Genomic DNA, 19,896 nt, shown 5'->3' with positions numbered 1-19,896 from the left:
ATCCTTAACACATGTCAGCATAGAGCTACTGTCTGACCCTGAACACAGCAGCTGGGCCAAACCTGAGAAGCTCCCAAATACACAGGTGGGATTCTCTCTGCAACAAAACGGGCAGCTGGTGGGTTTCAGAGGAGAGCTGGGCAGAGAATTCAGGGGAGGTAGAGAGGAGACTCAGGGAGGCTGGGGAGGAGGCTATTCTAGTGGCTCCCTGGGGTTTTACTGCGACTCATTAGGGGAAGCCTGTATGAGAAGAAAACAGAAGAAAAGGGAGGAATACGGAAGGAAATGTCACAGAGCATGGGGTGGGTGGGGAGGCTGTCAGTAGCAGCAAAGGAAGTCAAAGAATGTAGGACTCTGTGGCCAGGCCACTGAGATTTGATGCTGCTACCAAAATAGGGAGGGGGTGAGGCTATGGGGAGAGAATGTGAATAAAATCTCAGAAAATCTCATGGGGACCCTCCCTATCCCCAGGGCTGCAGGGCCCTACATCATCTCTGCCACCAGGAATACCCAGCTCTGGGCCTGGTGAGCATCTGGCCTTCAATCAACATATGCCGAATGGATGGATGACCAGTGGAATGTTTGGGAGGAATGCTCTGTTCCCTCCCACACCCACCACCGCAGCCCCTTGGCCAAGCCAGCCTATCCGACACTCCTCCCTTCCGGACCAGGAGAGTACAAGGGCCTGCCCAGAGGACGGATCAGTGCTGGGGGAGAGAAGGGATAAAAGGTGCTGAAGTCGGGGTGAGGGAGAAGCTGGGGGCCCTGGAGGAGACCCAGCCTGGCCTCCTGCTCTGTCGCCTGCCCGGAGCCATGGGGGGGGGGGGGCACGTACGTCATCCTCAGTGGCTGCCTGTGGCAGCATCCTCAGCATGACGATGTTACTGGCCTTCTCCTCCTCCTCCTCCTCCTCATCCTCCTCCTCCTCCTCCCCTTGCTCGGTCCGATAGTCCTGGTCCCGATAGTCGCCGTCTCGGGGGAAGCCTGGCGGGCCAGTGGGGCTGTGCCTGTGCCGCCGCCGCCGCCTACGCTGAGTCTCGGAGCCCGGGGAGGCCTCGTAGGAATCCTGGCCAACAGAATGAGACGAGAGACACCAGACGGGCAGTCAGTCTGGGGTGGGCCTAGGGGCTGGCCGCTGGCTCTCTGAGGCAGGCGGGCTCTGAAAGCCAGGGGTGGGCGGGCTCCGGCTAAAGACTCAGGGCAGGCAAAATGGGTCAGCCCTGGACTGCAACCCTTCTGGGGTGGGAAACTGTCCCCGGATGCCTTTTGGGGGCTGCCTTGGTGGGGAGTGGGGAGAGGCTGGTGGCAGTAGTATTACTGTAGGGGAGAAACTCCCACAGACAGGTGACCAGACTGCTTAAACTTCCTTGGGTCTGGGGTCAGCACCCTAAATCCTGCCCCCTGTTTCTCCCTCGTCCTCCCTTGCCAGCTCGGCTAGAATGTGCACGACTGTTCTTTATGCCTTATGATTTCTGGCATGGGCCAGGGTTCTAGGAGCCAGTCAGCAGGGACTAGCAAAGATGTGAGGGCCACAGCACTGCCCCCAGCCCCTGATCCTCCTCTGCCTGGCCGGTGCTCTATCATCACTAGGCTCCCTCCTAACAGGGTGTGGTCACGGAGTTCTTGGATGTTGCCCAAGCCATCCTGCCAGGACTAAGCAGGCCAGGCCAGGGTCCACACCCCTTCTGCCCTCAGGGGGACGAGATAACTCAGGTCTCCACTCCCACTCTTCCCAGTGGGTCCACCCAGGGCCTCCTGGTGCCCTGGAGACATCCAGGCACAGATCACAGCTGCCACTGTGAAGCTTGGCTGCCCACTCTATACCCCGGGGCTGGGTTGCAAAAGTACCCTTCCCACCCTGCTGGATAGGAGAGCTGCTTGCTTGCTTGGACCCAGGGTCCTCTCAAACTGGGGTTCCCTTAAGGCAAGTCTGCTGCTTCTCCTCAGATGGTGAACGCCTCCCCTCCTCAGGCTAAGGCTAACTACCCAACGTGGAACTGGCTACCCTCTGAGCTCAAAGGGAGAGGCCCTAGAGGGTCTTTCCCTTTTGTATAGGGGCTCTGTTGCCCCTGTAAACGCCCATGGTTGGCCTCCCAGAGCTACTCTGCTTGGTGATATCCAGTGTCCCCACTGCCCTCCCAAGCCCCACATGCTGGGTCTCATGCAAAAGGCTCTTCAAGGACCCCAAACTGGCTGGGAGCAGGCAGTAAAATAAAGGGCTTGCAGTGAACCATGAGCCCAAATTAAAAAACAAGGAAGAAGGGAAAGAGGTGATGGCCAAGGGCCCTCAGAAGTACAGAGCCAAGCAGGTGGAAGTCAGGGAGACCCAGTTTGGGAGAGGAGCCCTCAGAGAGGAGCAGGGACAGACCCTCCAGGTGAGGCAAAGCCACTGAGCACAGTCTGAAGGCATGGGAACTGAGAGCTACCTGCACATGGTGCTACAACCAGAGGCCCTGCAGGAATTCTGTCCTCCTCGGCCCTCACCTCTGCACTCTGCTCCTCAGATGAGTCGTCGTAGTCATGCTTGCCCTCCTGGCTACCATACTCTCGGGGATATGAGCGGTAGTCCATGTCCCGGTAGTCGTGGTCTCTGCTGCGATTCTCCCCACCATCATCCTGCGAACGGTCAGTGGCCCCATAGCGGCCAGTCCTGTCCCCACGACCACCTCTGACGGAAGAAGAATGGGGAGGGATTAGAGGGCAGTCCTTTCTGAAAGGTGTAAGAGGTGGGGGGCTCCCACTCATTCCCTCTAGACCCTAGATCCCACTCCTGACAGGGGTCCCAAGATCCTGACTCCATGAGGCGAGCTGGTCCTTACCTCTCAAATCCAATCCATTTCTCTTTCCCCCTGCCACCTCTCTAGTCCATGTCTGTCTTCCTTCACAGGGCCATCGGGTGTGGCATCAGGGCCTGGCTCACCTCCACCAGGCCTCTCCTAGATCATTCTTTATGCCCCAAATGTGAGCCAGTGTTCGATCAGGCAAAGCCAATCAAGCCCAATCACTGCACTCTCTTCAACGGCTCCCTCTCATTCTCAAGATAAAATACCAAAATGCTCACCAAGGTCCTGCAATGTCTGCAGGGTATGTGTGGTGATGTCCAACCGACCTCTCCCTCTGCCTCACTGTGTGCTATGCTACCCTGCCCCTCTGTTTCACAGTTGCCCTGCTAAGCACTGGTAGTGTTTTGTTAAAATTTTTCCTATTGTGATTACTGTAAGATAATTATCTCTAACTTGACTTCATGGGCATTTCTTTTTTTTTTTAATTTTTTTTTATTATTTATTTTTATGATAGGCACACAGTGAGAGAGAGAGGCAGAGACACAGGCAGAGGGAGAAGCAGGCTCCATGCACCGGGAGCCCGACGTGGGATTCGATCCTGGGTCTCCAGGATCGCGCCCTGGGCCAAAGGCAGGCGCTAAACCGCTGCGCCACCCAGGGATCCCGCATTTCTTTTTTAAAAAAAAGATTTTATTTTTAAGTAATCTCTACACACAACATGGGGCTTGAAATTACAACCCTAATATCAAGAGTGGTGTGCTCTACTGAGCCACTAAGGCACCCCTCACTTAGATTTCTTTGATGATTTAAAAAAAGTACTTGACTGTGAGTTCTGGGAAAGAGGGGACCACACCCAGAGGGTCCATTGCCCTACTCCTCAAAGCTTAGCTTAGTACCTGGTACTTCAGTAGGTGCCCAATAATTTTTTTTTGGTGAAATAATGATTTAAAAAGTATTCTAAAATACATGTTAACTTCAAACAAGAAAAAAACAGACACCATAGTAGACTAGCAGGGTCCCATTCCTAGTCAGGAATGACACTTTTAGAGTATTTAGCATCAATACCACTATGAATGCTATTCTAAGATACTAGATGAAACAAATAAGAGAATAAAGAAAAGAAGATTAAAGGCTGGAAAGGAGAAGGCAAAATTACCATTATTTGTAAATGATATGAGAATATGCCTGCAAAGTCGAAGAGAATCAAATGAAAAATGGTTATAAACAATAAGAGTAAAGATGCTGAGTACAAAAGTAATAGGCAGAAATAAATACATTGCCTCTGTTCAGAGAGGCACCATTTAGAAATGGGAAGATCCCAATTATAACTGAACCAAAAAGGTTAAATACCTAGACAAGCGCAAGATCTCATGACTATGCTTCACACATGTAAACCAGGATATGGTTAAAATGGGTCAAAGATTTGCAATGACATGGATGGAGCTAGAGAGTACAATGCTAAGTGAAATAAATCAGTCAGGGAAAGGCAAATACCAGATGATTTCACTCCTATGTGGAATTTAAACAGAACAAATGAGCAAAGGGAAAAAAAGGGAGGCAAACCAAGAAACAGACTCTTAACTATAGAGAACAAACTGAAGGTCACCAGAGGGGGTTAGGTGGGGGTTAATGGGGGAGATAGGGGACAGGGGTTGAAGCATACACTTCTCATGAAAACAAACTTTAAAAATAAAACAAGAAAATGTGAAAAAAATAAAATGCATTGTTCAACAGTAAATAATAATAATAATAAAGCAGGTCAAAGATTTATTTAAATGACGAACTGAAACCATAAAAGTAGAATATATGAGATGATTTGAGAATCTTCAAATGGGGAAAACTATGACACAAATCCAGAAGCCACAGAAAAGATTATTAAAGTTGACTATATAAAAATAAAACACTTCTGCTTAGAAAAGAAAAAAACCATCACGAGCCCAGTCAGGACAAATCAACTGTGAAAAAGTATGGGAAGAGGAAGAGGAAGGGAATTCACAGAAAAGAAATACAAGCAATTTGTATTTTTAAAAAGATGCTTAGTCTCACAATGAAGGATGAAAATGAAAACTACCCTGGACAGGCCATTTAAAAATAAATGTCTAAAATGTATTTTTGTAAAGTTTTAAGTCGTTTTTATTGTGGTAAAACATATATCTCACAAAATTTACCACAAAGTATACTCCCAATGTTGAGCAACCATCAGCATCTATTTCCAGAAACTTTTTTCATCATCCCCAACAGAAACCCTATACTCACTGAACATTAACTTCACACCCCACCCCACTCCCTCTATTCTACCTTCTGTCTCTATGAATTTGCCTATTCTAGGGGCCTCATATAAATGGAATCATATGTTTGTCCCTTTGTGTCTGGCTTCTTTCACTTAGCATCATGTTTTGATGGTCCATCTATGGTGTAGCATGCATCAGGACTTCTTTCCTTTTTATGGCTGCACATGTATATAGGTATGGCATAGACTACACTTTATTTGGCCATGCATCTGTCAACGGACACCTAGGCTGTTTCCAGCACCGGTTGTTTGGGTGTTGTGACTAATGCTGCGATGAACACTGGTGTACAAATATCTGTTTGACTCCCTGCTTTCAATTCCTTTGGACAAATACCCAGGAGTAGAACTGCTGGACCATATGGCAGTTCTGGATTTAATTTTTGGAGGAGCCTCTGTGCGGTGTTCCACAGCAGCTGCACCATTTACACTCCCATAGGCAAAGCAGCAAGGTACTAATCTCTCCACATCCTCACTGACACTTGTTATTTTCTAGCTCTTCATGTGCTTAGTGGCCACTGTGTATCTTTTCCAGAGACACATCTATTCAAGTCTTTTGTCCATTTCTGAATTGTGTTTTTCTGTGCTGCTGGAGTTCTTTTTTCCATTCTGGGTGTTAATCCCTTATCAGATATATGATTTGCAAATACATTTTCGCATTCTGTGGGATGTCTTTATACTCTCTCGAACCATGTCCTTTGATATATTTAAGTTTCTAAATTTTTTTTAACATTTTATTTATTTGACAGAGAGACCATGAACAGGGGGGAAGGCCAGGGCAGAGGCAGAAGCAGACTCCCTGCTGAGCAGGAGCTGACTCAGGACTCGATCCCAGGACCCCAAGATCATGACCCGAGCTGAGGGCAGATGCTTAACTGACTGAGCCACCCAGGGGCCCCTTAAGTTTCTAATCTTGATGAAGTCAAACTTATTTTGAAATAATTTTAGATTTACAGAAAAGTTCAGAGATAACAGAATTCTTGTATACTCTTTACTCAGCTTCCCCTAATATTAACAAGGGACAAATATAACCACAGTACATTTGTCAAAACTAAGAAGTTAATTAAACGATAGACTTTAAGTAAGATTTCAACCATTTTTCTACCACTATCCACTTTCTGTTCCAGGACTGAATCCAGGATACCACACGGCTTTGAGTCATCACGCACCCTTAGTCTCCTCTGGCTCTGGAAGGTTTCTTAGTCTTGCCTTGCTTTTTTTTTATGACCTTGACAGTTTTGAAGAGCACTGGCCAGCTATTTTGTAGAATGTACCTCAACTTGAGTTTGTCCGTTGTGTTCTTGTGATTAGATTTGAGGTTATGGTTTTTTGGGGGGAGAATACAAGAGAGGTGATATGCCCCACCAATTGCATTGTATAAAGGGGCCCATGATATCAACATGACTTATCACTGGCGCTGCTGACCTTGACCGTATGGTTGTGGTGGGGTCTGCCAGGTTTCTCCACTGTAGTTTCTCTTTTTCCCTTTCTATACTCTGTTCTTTAGAAGTGAGTCACTAAGACTAGCCCGTATTCAAGAGGAAGAGAATTAAGCTCTACCTCCTGGAATGGAGAGTACCTACGTATATTATTTGGAATTCTTCTATAAGATTTGTGATAGAACATTTCTAATACAAGTATCTGTTTAAAAGCCAAATGTTTGGGGGCACCTGGGTGTCTCAGTGGTTGAGTGTCTGCCTTTGGCTCAGGTTGTGATCCCTGGGTCCTGGGATCGAGTCCCTCAACAGGCTCCTCACGGGAAGCCTGTTTCTCCCTCTGCCTGTGTCTCTGCCTCTCTCTCTCTCTCTCTCTCTGTGACTATCATAAATAAATAAAAATAAAAAAAAAGATTAACAAGGGGGAGAAGAGCTCCACCAAATATTAAAACATATAATATATAAAGGTGGAACAATTGAAACACAAATAGATCAGTGAAATTGAACAGAGTCCCTACTACACAAAAACACATGGAAATTTAGAGTAACCCAAAGGTTGTATCTCAAATGAACAGGGTGAAAATGGATTAGTCAATAAACACCAGCTGCAGTAATGGTCTGACCCAGAGATCAGCAACTACAGCCAGTGGATCCAATCCAGCCACCTGAATAAAGTTTTCTTGAACATGGCTATACCCATTCATTTATATACTGTTGTGGCTACTTTCAGACAAGTAGTTGTAACAGAGACTATGCCAAAAATATTTACTATCTGGTCCTTTACAGAAAAAGTTTAAGAAAATAAAGTTGTTTATCTACATTACTTCTTATACCACGTAAATTCTAGATAAATAAAAAATTTAAATCCCTGAATAGAAACCATAAAGACATTATAAAGAAAATATAAGAAAAAAATGAATCACCTCAAGAATGGGGAAGGCCTTTCTGAGGAAGATAAAACTCTGAAGTCATTAAAAAAACCCTGATAAATCTGACTTTGTAAAAACTTAAAAAAATGTATTAAAAATAACATAAACAAATACACGTCATAAAGCAAGCATGGTAAAATGTTAATGGTAGAATCCAGTAATGGGCATAGAAGTATTCACTGTAAAATTCTTTTTCTTAAAGATTTATTTATTTATTTATTCATGAGAGACACACAGAGAGAGGCAGAGACATAGGCAGAGGGAGAAGTGGGCTTCCTGCAGGGAGCCTGATACATAACTTGATCCTGGGACCTTGGAATCACAACCTGAGCCGAAGGCAGACGCTCAACCACTGAGCCACCCAGACATCCTTCACTGTAAAATTCTTTCAACTTTTCTGTGTTTTTGAAATTTCATAATAAAATATTGGAAAGGGACACCTGGGTGGCTCAGCAGTTGAGCATCTGCCTTTGGCTCAGGATGTGATCCCGGAGTTCTGGGATTGAGTCCCACATCGGACTTCTGCATGAAGCCTGCTTCTCCTCCCTCTGCCTGTGTCTCTGCCTTTGTGTCTCTCATGAATAAATAAAATCTTTTAAAAAATACTGAAAAAACACCATAAAGCTCAAAGTTAATTAACAAATAGGGAAAATAAAATGTTTTCAGACATCTGGTTGGTTTCCAATTTTTCATAATTGTTCTTTCATTTATTCATTCAACAAATATTACTAAAACATTTGCTAAGTGTCAAGCACTGTTCTAGGTGTGAGGGCTACTGCTGTGAATAAAATGAAGTCCCTGTCCTTGTAAGCTTGGCTTGAAACCCAAATTGTTTCTTTATGATAAATACCCAGACAAGAAGTGGCTGGTATGAGTGACACCACTCATTTTTAGGGGTTTTGTTTTGTTTTAGAGGAGGAGAGGGTGGGAAGGGGGAGATGGAGAGAATCTTTTTTTTTTTTTTTAAGATTTTATTTATTTATTCATGAAAGACACAGTGAGAGAAAGGCAGAGACGTAGGCAAAGGGAGAAGCAGGCTCCATGCAGGGAGCCAAAGCGGGACTCGATCCTGAGACCGCGGATCAATCACGCCCTGAGCCAGGGGCAGGTGCACAACCACTGAGCCTCTCGGGCGTCCCAGAGAGAGAGAGAGAATCTTTTTTTTTTTTTTTGGAGTTCAATTTGCCAACATATAGCATAACACCCAGTGCTCATCCCGCCAAGGGCCCTCCCCTCAGTGCCCATCACCCAGTCACCCCAACTACCTGCCTACCTCCCTTTCCACTACCCCTTGTTCGTTTCCCAGAGTTAGGTGTCTCTCATGTTTTGTCACCCTTATGGATATTTTCACTCATTTGAGAGAGAGAATCTTTAACAGGTTCCATGCCTAGCGCAGAGACAGACTTGGAGCTTGATCTCACAACTGAGATTATGACCTGAGCCAAAATCAGGAGTTGGATACTTAACCGCCACCCAGGCACCCCTAAACCAAATAAAAAATTTTTTAAAGATTTTATTTATTCATGGGAGACACACACAGAGAGAGGCAGGGACATAGGCAAAGGGAGAAGCAGGCTCCATGCAGGAAGTCTGATGTGGAACTCGATCCCAGGACTCCAGGACCACGCCCTGAACCAAAGACAGAAGCTCAACCACTGAGCCATCCAGGTGTCCCCCAAATAAATTTTAATATTGAACTCTTGCTATCTAAACTCGAGAAGAGAACAGATTTTGACAGTAAAGCATGCTGTCCAAATCTGTTCTCTTCCCAGTTCATATAATACATTTCCACAAAGCTGGACTGAATCCTACTATGTGAGGACCTCCACAAAATGAATATATTTCTGAAAAACATAAACTGCCAAACTTGGCAGAAGCAGTAGGCAGAATGATCATTAAAAACTCAGGCCCTTCTAAAGCTCAGTTTTACCAAGCTTTCAAGGGACAGATAATTCTTACATAAGTTTCTCCAATAAAGAGAGAAATGGCAAAAGCTGCCCAAATCACACCAAGGGGCTACAGTGACTGTCAGATGGATACTAGAAAAGGAAATCTCCTAGACTACTTTACTGAGGGACACAGACACACAGATACAACTGTCTGTTACAGTATCTAATCAAATATAACAGTGTTTTAAAAATATATGAATTAAGGGGCACCTGGGTGGCTTAGGGGTTGAGCATCTGCCTCTGGCTTAGGTCATGATCCCTGGAGTCCTGGGACTGAATCCTGCATCGGGCTCCCCACGACGAGCCTGCTTCTTCCTCTATGTCTCTGCCTCTCTCTCTGTGTCTCTCATAAATATACGTCTTTCGTAAATATATATACGTATTAAGTAATTTTTCTGCCAACAGTTCATGAATAAACATTAGGAAAACTCAATTTCAGAAGCATCTACAAAGCAAATGACCTGTGCTCTTAAAACATATCAAGGCCATGGAAGAAAAAGAAAAACTCAGTAATTGTTCCAGAGTAAAGGGAACCAAATATATAAAGTAGCTCCATGTAGTATATGATCTTAGACTGGATCCTAGATTAGGGAACTAATGCCATAAAGGACAAGGGATGACAATTGTATACACTTTTTAAGAGGACAAAAGTATTGTAATAATGTTAAATTTCCTGATATTCAGAAGTGTACTATGGTTAAGGAAGAGAAAGTCCTTGGTCTTAGGATATACATGCTATTGTACTTAGGTCACCTCCTTCACTAACTGAAATGATATAGAAAGAAAAGTTGCCTATATATAGATACATGGATATATATCTGTATCTCTACGTATACATAGAGAGAGATGGGGGAAAGAGAGAGATGGTGAGGCATGTAGGTAGGTAAAATAAATGTGGCAAATGTTTACAGTTAGTGGTTCCAGGGAGAAGATACATGGGAGTTTACTGTACTTGCAACTTTTCTGAAAACTGAAGTTTTTTCAAAATAAGAAGTTATAAACATACATATCTGTTCAAGGAAGGTGTATCTCAACAATGGCAATGATATAATTTACTGTAATTTGTGAAACTGATGGACAAAAGGAGAAAAATAATGTAATTATAAAGTTTGATTCTCATTTTTTTTAATGTTCTTTGAACCCAACATTGATTATTTTTTAAGATTTATTTATTTGAGAGAGCGTGCACATGTGCACTAGTAGGGGGGAGAGGGAGAGAGAATCTCAAGCAGACTCTGTGCTCAGTGTAGATCTGGTATGGGACTCAATCCTAGGACCCTGAGATCATGACCTGAGCTGAAATCAAGAGTCTGGTGCTTCACTGACCGAGCCACCCAGGTGCCTCCGATTCTCATTTCTTTTTTTTTTTTTTTTTTAAGATTTTATTTATTTATTCATGAGAGAGAGAGAGAGAGAGAGAGAGAGAGAGAGGCAGAGACACAGGCAGAGGGAAAGGGAGAAGCAGGCTCCATGCAGGGACCCCGACATGGGATTCGATCCCAGGTCTCCAGGATCAGGCCCTGGGCTGAAGGCAGCGCTAAACCACTGAGCCACCCAGGCTGCCCTGATTCTCATTTCTGATCAATCTTGGCAAACTAAGATTAGAGAGCTTTCTTGGTTTATGAAAGGCTACATTCTAACAGCCTATAGCACACATTGAATTTGATGGCTAAGCAGAAGGGGCTGCCCATCAGGCCAGGACTGACTGCCTATCTGCAGATGTCCTTTATGAGAAAGAGAATAAACTACATTGTTAAGCCATTATTCTTCAGGTTTTCGGTTACAATCTACCAAAATGAATCTTAATTTGTACACCAAGCATCACTGACACCATTTAATATGGTACTAAAGTCTAGGACAACATTGTATGTGAGGAAAAAGTGACAGGACTGATTTGCATACAGCACGACCAACTACTGAGACTATTAGAACCAACAATGAATGATCAGAAATAACAAGAGAGTACAGCAGGGATAAGATAACTTACAAAAAAACCAACAGCTTTTCTCTACCCCAACAAACACAAGCTTGGAAAATATAAAAGAAATAAGATGTCAATGAAAACTACTGAAGCGTCTAGCAATGACAAAAGACTTGTATTTTCTGGGATCCCTGGGTGGCGCAGCGGTTTGGCGCCTGCCTTTGGCCCAGGGCGCGATCCTGGAGACCCGGGATCGAGTCCCACATTGGGCTCCCGGTGCATGGAGCCTGCTTCTCCCTCTGCCTGTGTCTCTGCCTCTTTCTCTCTCTCTCTGTGACTATCATAAATAAATAAAAATTAAAAAAAAAGACTTGTATTTTCATTTATTCAGGTTTGAATATTATTCATTCATTCATTCATCCATCCATTCATTTTTAAGTAGGCTCCATGCGCAGTGTGGAGCCTAATATGGGTCCTGAACTCACCACCCTGAGATCAAGACCTGACTGGAGATCAAGAGTCAGACACTTAACCGACTAAGCCACCCAGGCACCCCATGGATTTGTATGTCTTTTAAACGAATTTTAAAATATTTTCCATACAGGTCTTGGATGAGATCACTACTTAACAAAGATAATTCTCCCCAAATTACTATACAAATTTGATGGAGTCTCAATTAAAATTCTTGAATGTTTTTGAGGGACTTGATATATATATACATATATATATGTATATATATATATATTTAAAGATTGTATTTATTTATTCATGAGAGACACAGGCAGAGGGAAAAGTAGGCTCCTCTCAGGGAGCCTGATGTGGGACTCGATCCCCAGACCTCGTGATCACACTCTGAGCCGAAGGCAGACACTCAACCACTGAGCCACCCAGGCAACCCGATATATCTTCTATATAAGTCCTACACATGGCTAAAGTCAACTTTGATAAATAAGAGAGCAAAGTGGGAGCTAAGTTAAGAAATTCTACAAAGCCACAGTAACAAAAACAATAAGGTTCTGGTATGAGAATTAAGCAAATAGACCAACAAAACAAATCAGATTACTCAAGACAGATCCACATACATGAGGAGACTTGAAATGAGATGACATAGTACCAATCAATAAAGAAAGAAAGGACTATTTAAAAGGTGGTACTGGGAAAACTGTCCACTATATGGAGGAACACAAAACCAGAACCTAATTTATAACCATATTCAAAAGTGTACTCTACATGTTATTAAAGATCTGAATGTGAAAGGGAAAACTTCAGAGTGTAAAAATCTTTGTAATCCATAGGTAGGAACAGAGAAGGTTCTGAAAGCACAGATTATAAGAGAAAAAAGTGATGAATTTTACAGATATCCATCCTTCAGGGAATCATTAAGTAAAAGGCAACAGGCACACACCATGGTGTCCTTGGGACCAATTAGAAGCAAAGCACTCATATACACATGGCAAGGGAGACAGATCTTAAAAATGCAGTGCTGAGTAATACAAAGTTCAGGAAACAATGAAAACTGTAGCACTCTGCCATTTGTATAAATAGAAAACACAGACGCTCAAAGCAGGGCTACATATTTTAGAAGAGATAAATTTCAAACAGGAGAGAGCAGCTGCCTACAGCCATGGGCATTGGAAATAAAAAGGACTGGAGGGTATTATGCTGAGTGAAGTAAGTCAGTCGGAGAAGGACAAACATTATATGTTCTCATTCATTTGGGGAATATAAATAATAGTGAAAGGGAAAATAAGGGAAGGGAGAAGAAATGTGTGGGAAATATCAGAAAGGGAGACAGAACATAAAGACTGCTAACTCTGGGAAACGAACTAGGGGTGGTAGAAGGGGAGGAGGGCGGGGGGTGGGAGTGAATGGGTGACGGGCACTGGGTGTTATTCTGTATGTTAGTAAATTGAACACCAATAAAAAAAATAATAATAATAAAAAATAAAAAAAAAAAAGAAGAAGATAAAAAAAAAAAAAAAAAAAAAGGAAATAAAAAGGAAAAAAACAAATATGGCAAGAGAAGGCCCTATAGTGACCCATGATAGAAATCAACCTTGAACTGAAAAGGTAGGATTTAACTCAAACCTCTGCACTTGAGGTCCTCTGAAAGCCAAAAGAAAGTGGCTTTATTTGGTTATAAAGTCTGAAGCAAGTATGTCACCTACTCAAACTCAGAAACTGCCACAGAGCATTTCCAGAGAATACTACCCAAAATTGAATGCTTTCAAAAGATTTTTTTTTTTTTTGAGAAGACTGATTAACACTAGATGATGACCACATCTCAAACTTAGGTTCGCTTTTCAGAAAACATTTTTAAAAAGGGTAGTAGAAGAAGAAACCTTTTGTAAGACATTTAAAAAAATTATTTCCTCCCTGACTTTTTATAAATCTACTGACTTGATAGAGGCTTTCTGGAAGATTAGGTCTACTTTCCTATGCACTTTTAAAATGTCAGGAATAGATCATCTGCATGATAATCAACTGGGGAGATCCACCAGGATGGTAAGGGTTGGCCCAAGATCTCTGTATTTTACCAAGTGTCCCGACTGTTTCCTGTTTGTACCAGTTTAAAAATAACCACATGGAAAAAAAATAAAAATAACCATGAGAGTATCCCATTCGAAGACAAGTATCCCATCAGCTTTAGCCCACTTTGTCCCTGAAGTCTTCCACTATCTGACATGGTCTGCCCCATACTTGTCCTGTACAAATGCCTGACTGAAGGCACCACTCCCATCCATCCCTCCAACCCAAAGCCACAGTTCACACCTCTCCCGTTAGAATCCACAGGCGTTTACAACCCGCCACCCACCTGTCACCCACTTCTGCCTCTCCTCCTGCAGTGGCTGTACACACCTTGGTGAATGGCACCATAAGCCTATCTGAGTCACCCAAACTGGAAACTTGGGCCTCAGCTTCCATTCCTTCCTTTCTCTTGATTCTTTCCCAACTTCACAACCAACCATGTCACCTATCAAGTTGTTTCTTAATCACCTGTTTACTGTGTGGTCTCCCTTGTGAGACCCTGAGGGAAAAAGGTGAAGTCTCATCTGTCTCGCTCACCACTGCACTGCCAGAGCCTAGCACAGGTCCTGGCTCACAACAGGTGCCAAGTAAATGTCTGCTGAAAAGAAACCAATCATCTGCTGCACTGTTTCCTCCGCCCAGAAGTCCCCTCCTAGCACCTAACTGGATCAATTTTTACATGAGGATTAGCCTAGGATGCTTGGTAGGGGTGGGAGTGGGAAACTTACCGTCTTTCATACTCCATGTCCTGATAGGGCCTGCGGGGGCTGCTGGGGCCCCTCCTCAGCCGCTGGCTCCGTTTCACTTCCCAGCTACCCCCGCTGCTGCCACCATGATCTGCCAGCCTGGGTGATGCCTCCTGCAGGGACTCTGGGAAAGTAGAAGGAAGGGAGGTGTCAAGGCAGTTGGGGCCTCCTGGAGAATCCCTTGTCAAGGCTATCTGCTGTCCCTCAGCCCAGGGACGTTATTTCCCAACTTCCTGGTGCTCCTGGGGACTACAGTGGGAAGGCAGCCTCTACTGGGCCTGCTCCTTCCTTTCCTCACAAACGGGAGGCTATAGCCCATACCACTAAAACAGCAAGGACAGGGACACCTGGCTGGCTCAGTCAGTAAAATGTGCAGCTCTGGATCTTGGGGTCATGAGTTTAAGCCCCACACTAGGCATAGAGCTTACTTAAATAAAATAGAAACAGCAAGGCCTTCAGCAGAGAGGGATCATCCTGCAGAGAGACCTGGTAGTGCCACTTATTCTGTGATCAGGGCTCTGCCATCTGAGATCGGTAGACAAGTCCAAGCCTGGAGCTATCTGCCTAGGGGGCTCTTGGTGCTGGATGACTTGTCTACAATCAGGCATATCAGGCATGGAGGCAAGACTTTACAACAGGAGTTGTAGGCACCCACCAGGCTCCTTCCATGGGCCCCCAGGTGCTATTTCATCATTCTCCCAATAAGATGTTGGCTGTCTTCAGTGAGACAGTTGACGCCTCCCTGGGCTCCTGGCCAACACAGCTTTGGCCCTCACTCTGCAACTAGCTCAGCCTCCAGCCCTGTCTCTTATGTGAAGCCAGGTCCCAAGGTGGTTCTCTCCCTGGGGCTCTGGGCCCAACTTATTCAGAGGCAAAAGGAGCCCTTCTGAGGCTGCTCCCAACCATTGTGCTGTTCTGCTGGGATGGAAGGGCAGTCACTTCACCCAATCCGCAGGGCAGCCAGGAGAACTAAGTCCCAAAAGCCACGTGACCTGGCTGGGGGTCACCAAGAAGTATCCCAGAATCTTCAGGCCCCACCCTCTGAGCAGGAATCAGGCAAAGCAGGGCAGTAACACTTGCCCAACACTAGGTTGCCACCACACCTTTCCTCCATGTATACACACAACCAATTTTCTCTTCTTCCTTAAGCCACTGGGAACCAGAGCTCCTTGCTCCCAGATGGATAAGAGTTAGAATCACAACCAAGGGCCCCAGTGGATGAGAGCCAGATACAAAACCCTCAGTAGACTCTGGCAAAGAGGTCAGAGTCACACACTGGTATCCACAACAGATAGGGACCAAAGTCACAGACACGCACCCCGAATTAAAATGGACCAAAATCACAAGACAGGAACCCACAATAAATACGGGCCATAATCACACACTGAGGTCCTTTCAAAGGATGAGCGTCAGAGTCACAGATACGAACCCCTCCCCAAAGAAGGGGCAGTAAGTCATACACACATTCCTTGTGCTCCCTCCCCACCTAGCAAGTGGATTAGGGCCAGTTCCAAGAAGACTCCCTATGGATAAGGACCCTTCCCCATGGATAAGGACCTGAGTTACAGCAGAGACTGCAAGAATAAAGACCAGAGTCATACAGACGTTTTCCCTCCTCCTCCTCCTCCACCCAAGAATAAGAACCAGAGCCACGGAATACTTTCCCATGGACAGGTAAGTGCCCAAGTCACACAGAGAAGACAGCACACCCTCTCCCCTATGGATAAAGACCTCGACCTCTCCACGGATAAAGTTCCGTGTCGCAGACACAGTAAGCCACATTAGCCCACTCTCATCGGTCCCTCCCTTCCCCCAACCCGCGTGCACCCATCCTGTGCTCCAATCGCGCACGCGCCTCCGCTCTCTAAACCGAGGGGGGGGGGAAGACACCCCCCTCCCGGGCTCAGGCCATGCACCCATCTCCTGGTTCCGTGCGTAGCCCAGGCCCACATCCCGCAGTCCGCCCTCGAGCCTCCTCTCCGCCCCCGCCCGCCCCCGGCCCCTTACCTCCGCCCCCACGACCAGCGACGACGCTCACCTTCTCGGCCCGGGCTGTCAAGGGAGGGCTCCCGGACATCACCTCGGCGCGCCGCCACCTCCTCCAACTCTCCCAGCTCAGCCGGAGCCGGCCCGCACCACCGCCAAGTCCGAGGCTGGAGGCAGAAGGGTGGAGGAGCGGGGAGGGGAGAAGCGCCAAGCGCGCTACCCTCCCCAGGAAACCCACTGCCGCCTACTCCCAGCCGGCTGCAATCACCAGCACAAAATGGCGACGACGAGCAGAGAGCCGGCGCTTCGACCACCATCCACCTACTAAGGGAGCGCGCTCTGGCCGGCCTCGTCTATTGGTCGCTGGCCGCCGACGGCCAGCCCTGGCCAGCTCTGATTGGCAAGCGTATGCCACCTCCCCACTCTCCTTGCGAACGCTCGCAAGTCTGGAAAAGGAGTAGCTATTGGCTAATCCCGCGAGGCCCGCTTTTTAGAAGCTTGGCTTCCTTCGAAGATGAAAGACAAACGGAAACTCCGCCCCTTCCCCCAGAGGGCGAGGGAAATCTCCGTGCCATTGGCTGGGACTTGCACCCACCCAAATGTCAACGCTTTCTTATCAAGGAAAGGGGCAGAGTTATCCGCCAGAAACTCCTTAGCCTGACGGGGGGAGGGGGAGGTTAAGAAAATGGTCGCCCCCATGAGGTCATGACAGAGGGCTACTCAGCGCCTCATCTCATTTGAGAAGCAAATCCAATCTCGGGACCTATTTAGTGCGGCGGGGCGGAGCGACAATTGTCGCGCTCGGGTCAACTGCAGCTGCGCACAATCGCATTTCCGTCCCCGCCCCTGAGAGCCTGCAGAACCATTGTCATGGCGGCGGGGCTGTTAGGTCTGGGCGCTCGCCGCCTTTTGGCAGTAGCGGCGACGCGAGGGCTCCCGGTCGCCCATGTTCGCTGGGAATCCAGCTCGTCCAGGGCCGTGATCGCCCCGTCGGCTGTGGCAGGAAAGCGGACGCCGGAACCGACTGTACGCTGGCAGGAGGACCCAGATCCGGAGGACGAAAACCTCTATGAGAAGGTGAGAGGGAGGGGAAACGGGTCGCCAGAAGGGTCAATCGGGGGCCGGTGGACGGGGCGCTGTAGAGGACGTTCTTAGGCGGCTGTGGATTGCGCTGCTGGTGAAATCCTCGAAGACTTGGGAACTTTCCCTAGCTTGATTTCCTTCTTTGTCCTCTGGTAATCTCAGGTCAGGGCCAGAGGCGAGACTGCCTTTATTTTGCAGACATATATCAAACCTGAAGTGAGCAATGCTCAAAACACATTAGAAACAGTACAGTATGACAATGATACTCACATGGTGCTTGCTCAGTGCCCGTGCTCTAAACGCTTGACTTACGTTATCTAATCCTCAAAACAACCCTGTTTAGAAGTAGGTACTATTAGCATACCCATTCTACAGCTGAGGAAACTGAAAAATAAAGATGTTAAGTGACTTGCCCAGACTCGCACAACTGAACGTGTGATCCAACCAGGTCTGCTGGGCTGTGGTGATAGCAGAGACTCAAATCAGAATGCCGGAGTTGGAATACAGGCATTGACAGTTACTCATCTTGGTGACCTTGGGCAAGTAGCTTATCTCCTTGGTGCCTCTTTGTAAAATGGGGAAAGTATTAGGACACCTTCTAGAAAATAAAATACTACATCTGCCTGATGTAATCAAATGGATCAAAATGCTCAGAACAGCAGTTGGTATTTAGTATCCAGCATTAGAAGGTGTTAATTATTGTTGCTACTTTCTGCCTTACTGGGATATTGTGATGTTTGTGTGTGGCACACAGTAGGTTATTCATCAGTACTGTCCTCTGGCTTGGGTATATAGAATGTTTATTCACTTATTCATTCATTTTTGTGAATAAGGAGCCAGGGCCTGTTGTATGCCAGGGGCAGTTCAGGGCTCTAGAGGTTCAGCAATGTGGAAATCAAATAAAGCTCATGCTTTTGTAGAGCTCATATGATAATGGAGAACACAGAAGATAAACATGTAAAATATTTGGAAACAGTAACATTGAGTATGTAATATATAAGACAATGTGTTAGGATCTAGGGAGATGCTACCTTGGTAAACTAGTAACTGCTAGAAAGGAAGTTCAGTAAGATAAATAGATGGAGAGTGACTTAGGGGTAGAGGGTAATTTTATTAGATGAAACTATAGGAAATTGGCTATATTCAACCATTTTTAACCTATAAAAGTGGCAATTTCCTGTAGTTTGGATAAAGTGACTAGGGAATGCTCTCTAAGGGAAGTGATTATGAAGCCAACACTTTGAATGAGGAGACAGATCTAGCTATGACGAGATCTGGAGGAAAGGCTTTCCAGGCAGAGGGAATAGCAAAGGCCCTGTGGTAGAAAGGAGTTTACAACTCCTAAGACTAGAAGGAGGAATTAAATGAGAGAGAGGAGATTGGTCTGAGGTGAAATCGGAGACCAACTGATGTAGGGCCAGCATAAGGCTTTTTGTGGAGCCACAGGAAGCCCTCATTGTCCTCTTCTTCTTGCCATAGAACCCAGACTCCCATGGTTACGACAAGGATCCTGTTGTGGACCTCTGGAACATGCGGGTCGTCTTTTTCTTTGGCTTCTCCATTGTCTTGGTCTTTGGCAGCACCTTTGTAGCTTATCTGCCTGATTACAGGTGCATGGGAATGTCCAAGAGAGTGGAATGGGTGGGGGTGGGGGCGGAGGTTGAAGGGGACTGTGCCAGGAATCCCATTCTTTGTGCCAGTGGGGAAGGGGGAGCTAAGATGGGGATTGGTGTCCAGTGAAGCTCCCTCACATCTTCCCCCATTCCACTGCCTCCAGAATGCAGGAGTGGGCCCGCCGGGAAGCTGAGAGGCTTGTGAAATACCGAGAGGCCAATGGCCTCCCCATCATGGAATCCAACTGCTTTGACCCCAGCAAGATCCAGCTGCCAGAGGATGAGGACTGATCTGTTACCAAGCGGGGCTCAAGAAGCATCACCTTCTCCACTGCCTGCCTGTCGTTCTGCCGTTTCTTTAGAGCACCTAATTAAAGGGACTGAAAGTCTGGCTGGCTGGTGTTGGTTTTGTTGTGTGTGGGGAGGGGGATGTGGGAACAGGGTGTCGGGTCTTAAAAGACCACTGCAGCCTTTTCCGGGTGTTCTGGTTATCTGTTGCTGGGTAACGAACACCATAAGACTCGATGGGTTAAGATGACAATTTAGTATTATCTTCCATGGTCCTGTGGTTGACTGGGCTTTAGCTAGGTGGCTCTTCCTGGGGCCTTAGGTGGTTGTAGTCAGATGGTGGCTG

At 46.1% G+C, this 19,896-nt stretch overlaps 2 protein-coding genes across 7 annotated transcripts in view; one reads left to right on the top strand and one right to left on the bottom strand.

The window, feature by feature from the left end:
• Positions 1 to 17,152, bottom strand: part of RBM10 (RNA binding motif protein 10) — a 29,536-nt gene extending 12,384 nt beyond the window's left edge. For 2 of the 6 annotated variants that reach the window (XM_038587233.1, XM_038587234.1), the window contains exons 1-4: positions 16,619 to 17,151; positions 14,563 to 14,704; positions 2,485 to 2,668; positions 836 to 1,066 (exon numbers count right to left, since the gene is read on the bottom strand). In XM_038587233.1, the coding sequence (XP_038443161.1) occupies positions 836 to 1,066; positions 2,485 to 2,668; positions 14,563 to 14,704; positions 16,619 to 16,883 (822 nt within the window). In that variant the 5' untranslated portion in view covers positions 16,884 to 17,151. Of the gene's footprint in view, positions 1 to 835; positions 1,067 to 2,484; positions 2,669 to 14,562; positions 14,705 to 16,587 lie in introns of all 6 variants that reach the window. The other 4 variants (XM_038587238.1, XM_038587239.1, XM_038587235.1 and 1 more) reach the window with 3 other exon arrangements.
• Positions 17,153 to 17,217: 65 nt separating this feature from the next.
• On the top strand, positions 17,218 to 19,653 carry NDUFB11 (NADH:ubiquinone oxidoreductase subunit B11). Its single transcript, XM_038587310.1, has 3 exons — positions 17,218 to 17,643; positions 19,129 to 19,259; positions 19,427 to 19,653. Exons 1-3 carry the CDS (start codon positions 17,437 to 17,439, stop codon positions 19,551 to 19,553), a joined length of 465 nt encoding a protein of 154 aa, XP_038443238.1. The 5' UTR covers positions 17,218 to 17,436; the 3' UTR covers positions 19,554 to 19,653.
• The last annotated feature ends 243 nt before the right edge of the window (positions 19,654 to 19,896 follow it).

Source organism: Canis lupus, chromosome X (assembly GCF_011100685.1).
Source record: "Canis lupus familiaris isolate Mischka breed German Shepherd chromosome X, alternate assembly UU_Cfam_GSD_1.0, whole genome shotgun sequence".
NCBI lineage: Eukaryota > Metazoa > Chordata > Mammalia > Carnivora > Canidae > Canis > Canis lupus.
This window is presented reverse-complemented; position numbering and strand designations above follow the sequence as displayed.

Bases quoted from the DNA above. Each gene is read 5' to 3' on its own strand.
- NDUFB11 (XM_038587310.1), top strand. From the start codon at position 17,437: ATGGCGGCGGGGCTGTTAGGTCTGGGCGCTCGCCGCCTTTTGGCAGTA. The intron at 17,644-19,128 runs GTGAGAGGGAGG...TTCTTGCCATAG, and splicing joins ACGAAAACCTCTATGAGAAG to AACCCAGACTCCCATGGTTA. The intron at 19,260-19,426 runs GTGCATGGGAAT...CACTGCCTCCAG, and splicing joins GCTTATCTGCCTGATTACAG to AATGCAGGAGTGGGCCCGCC.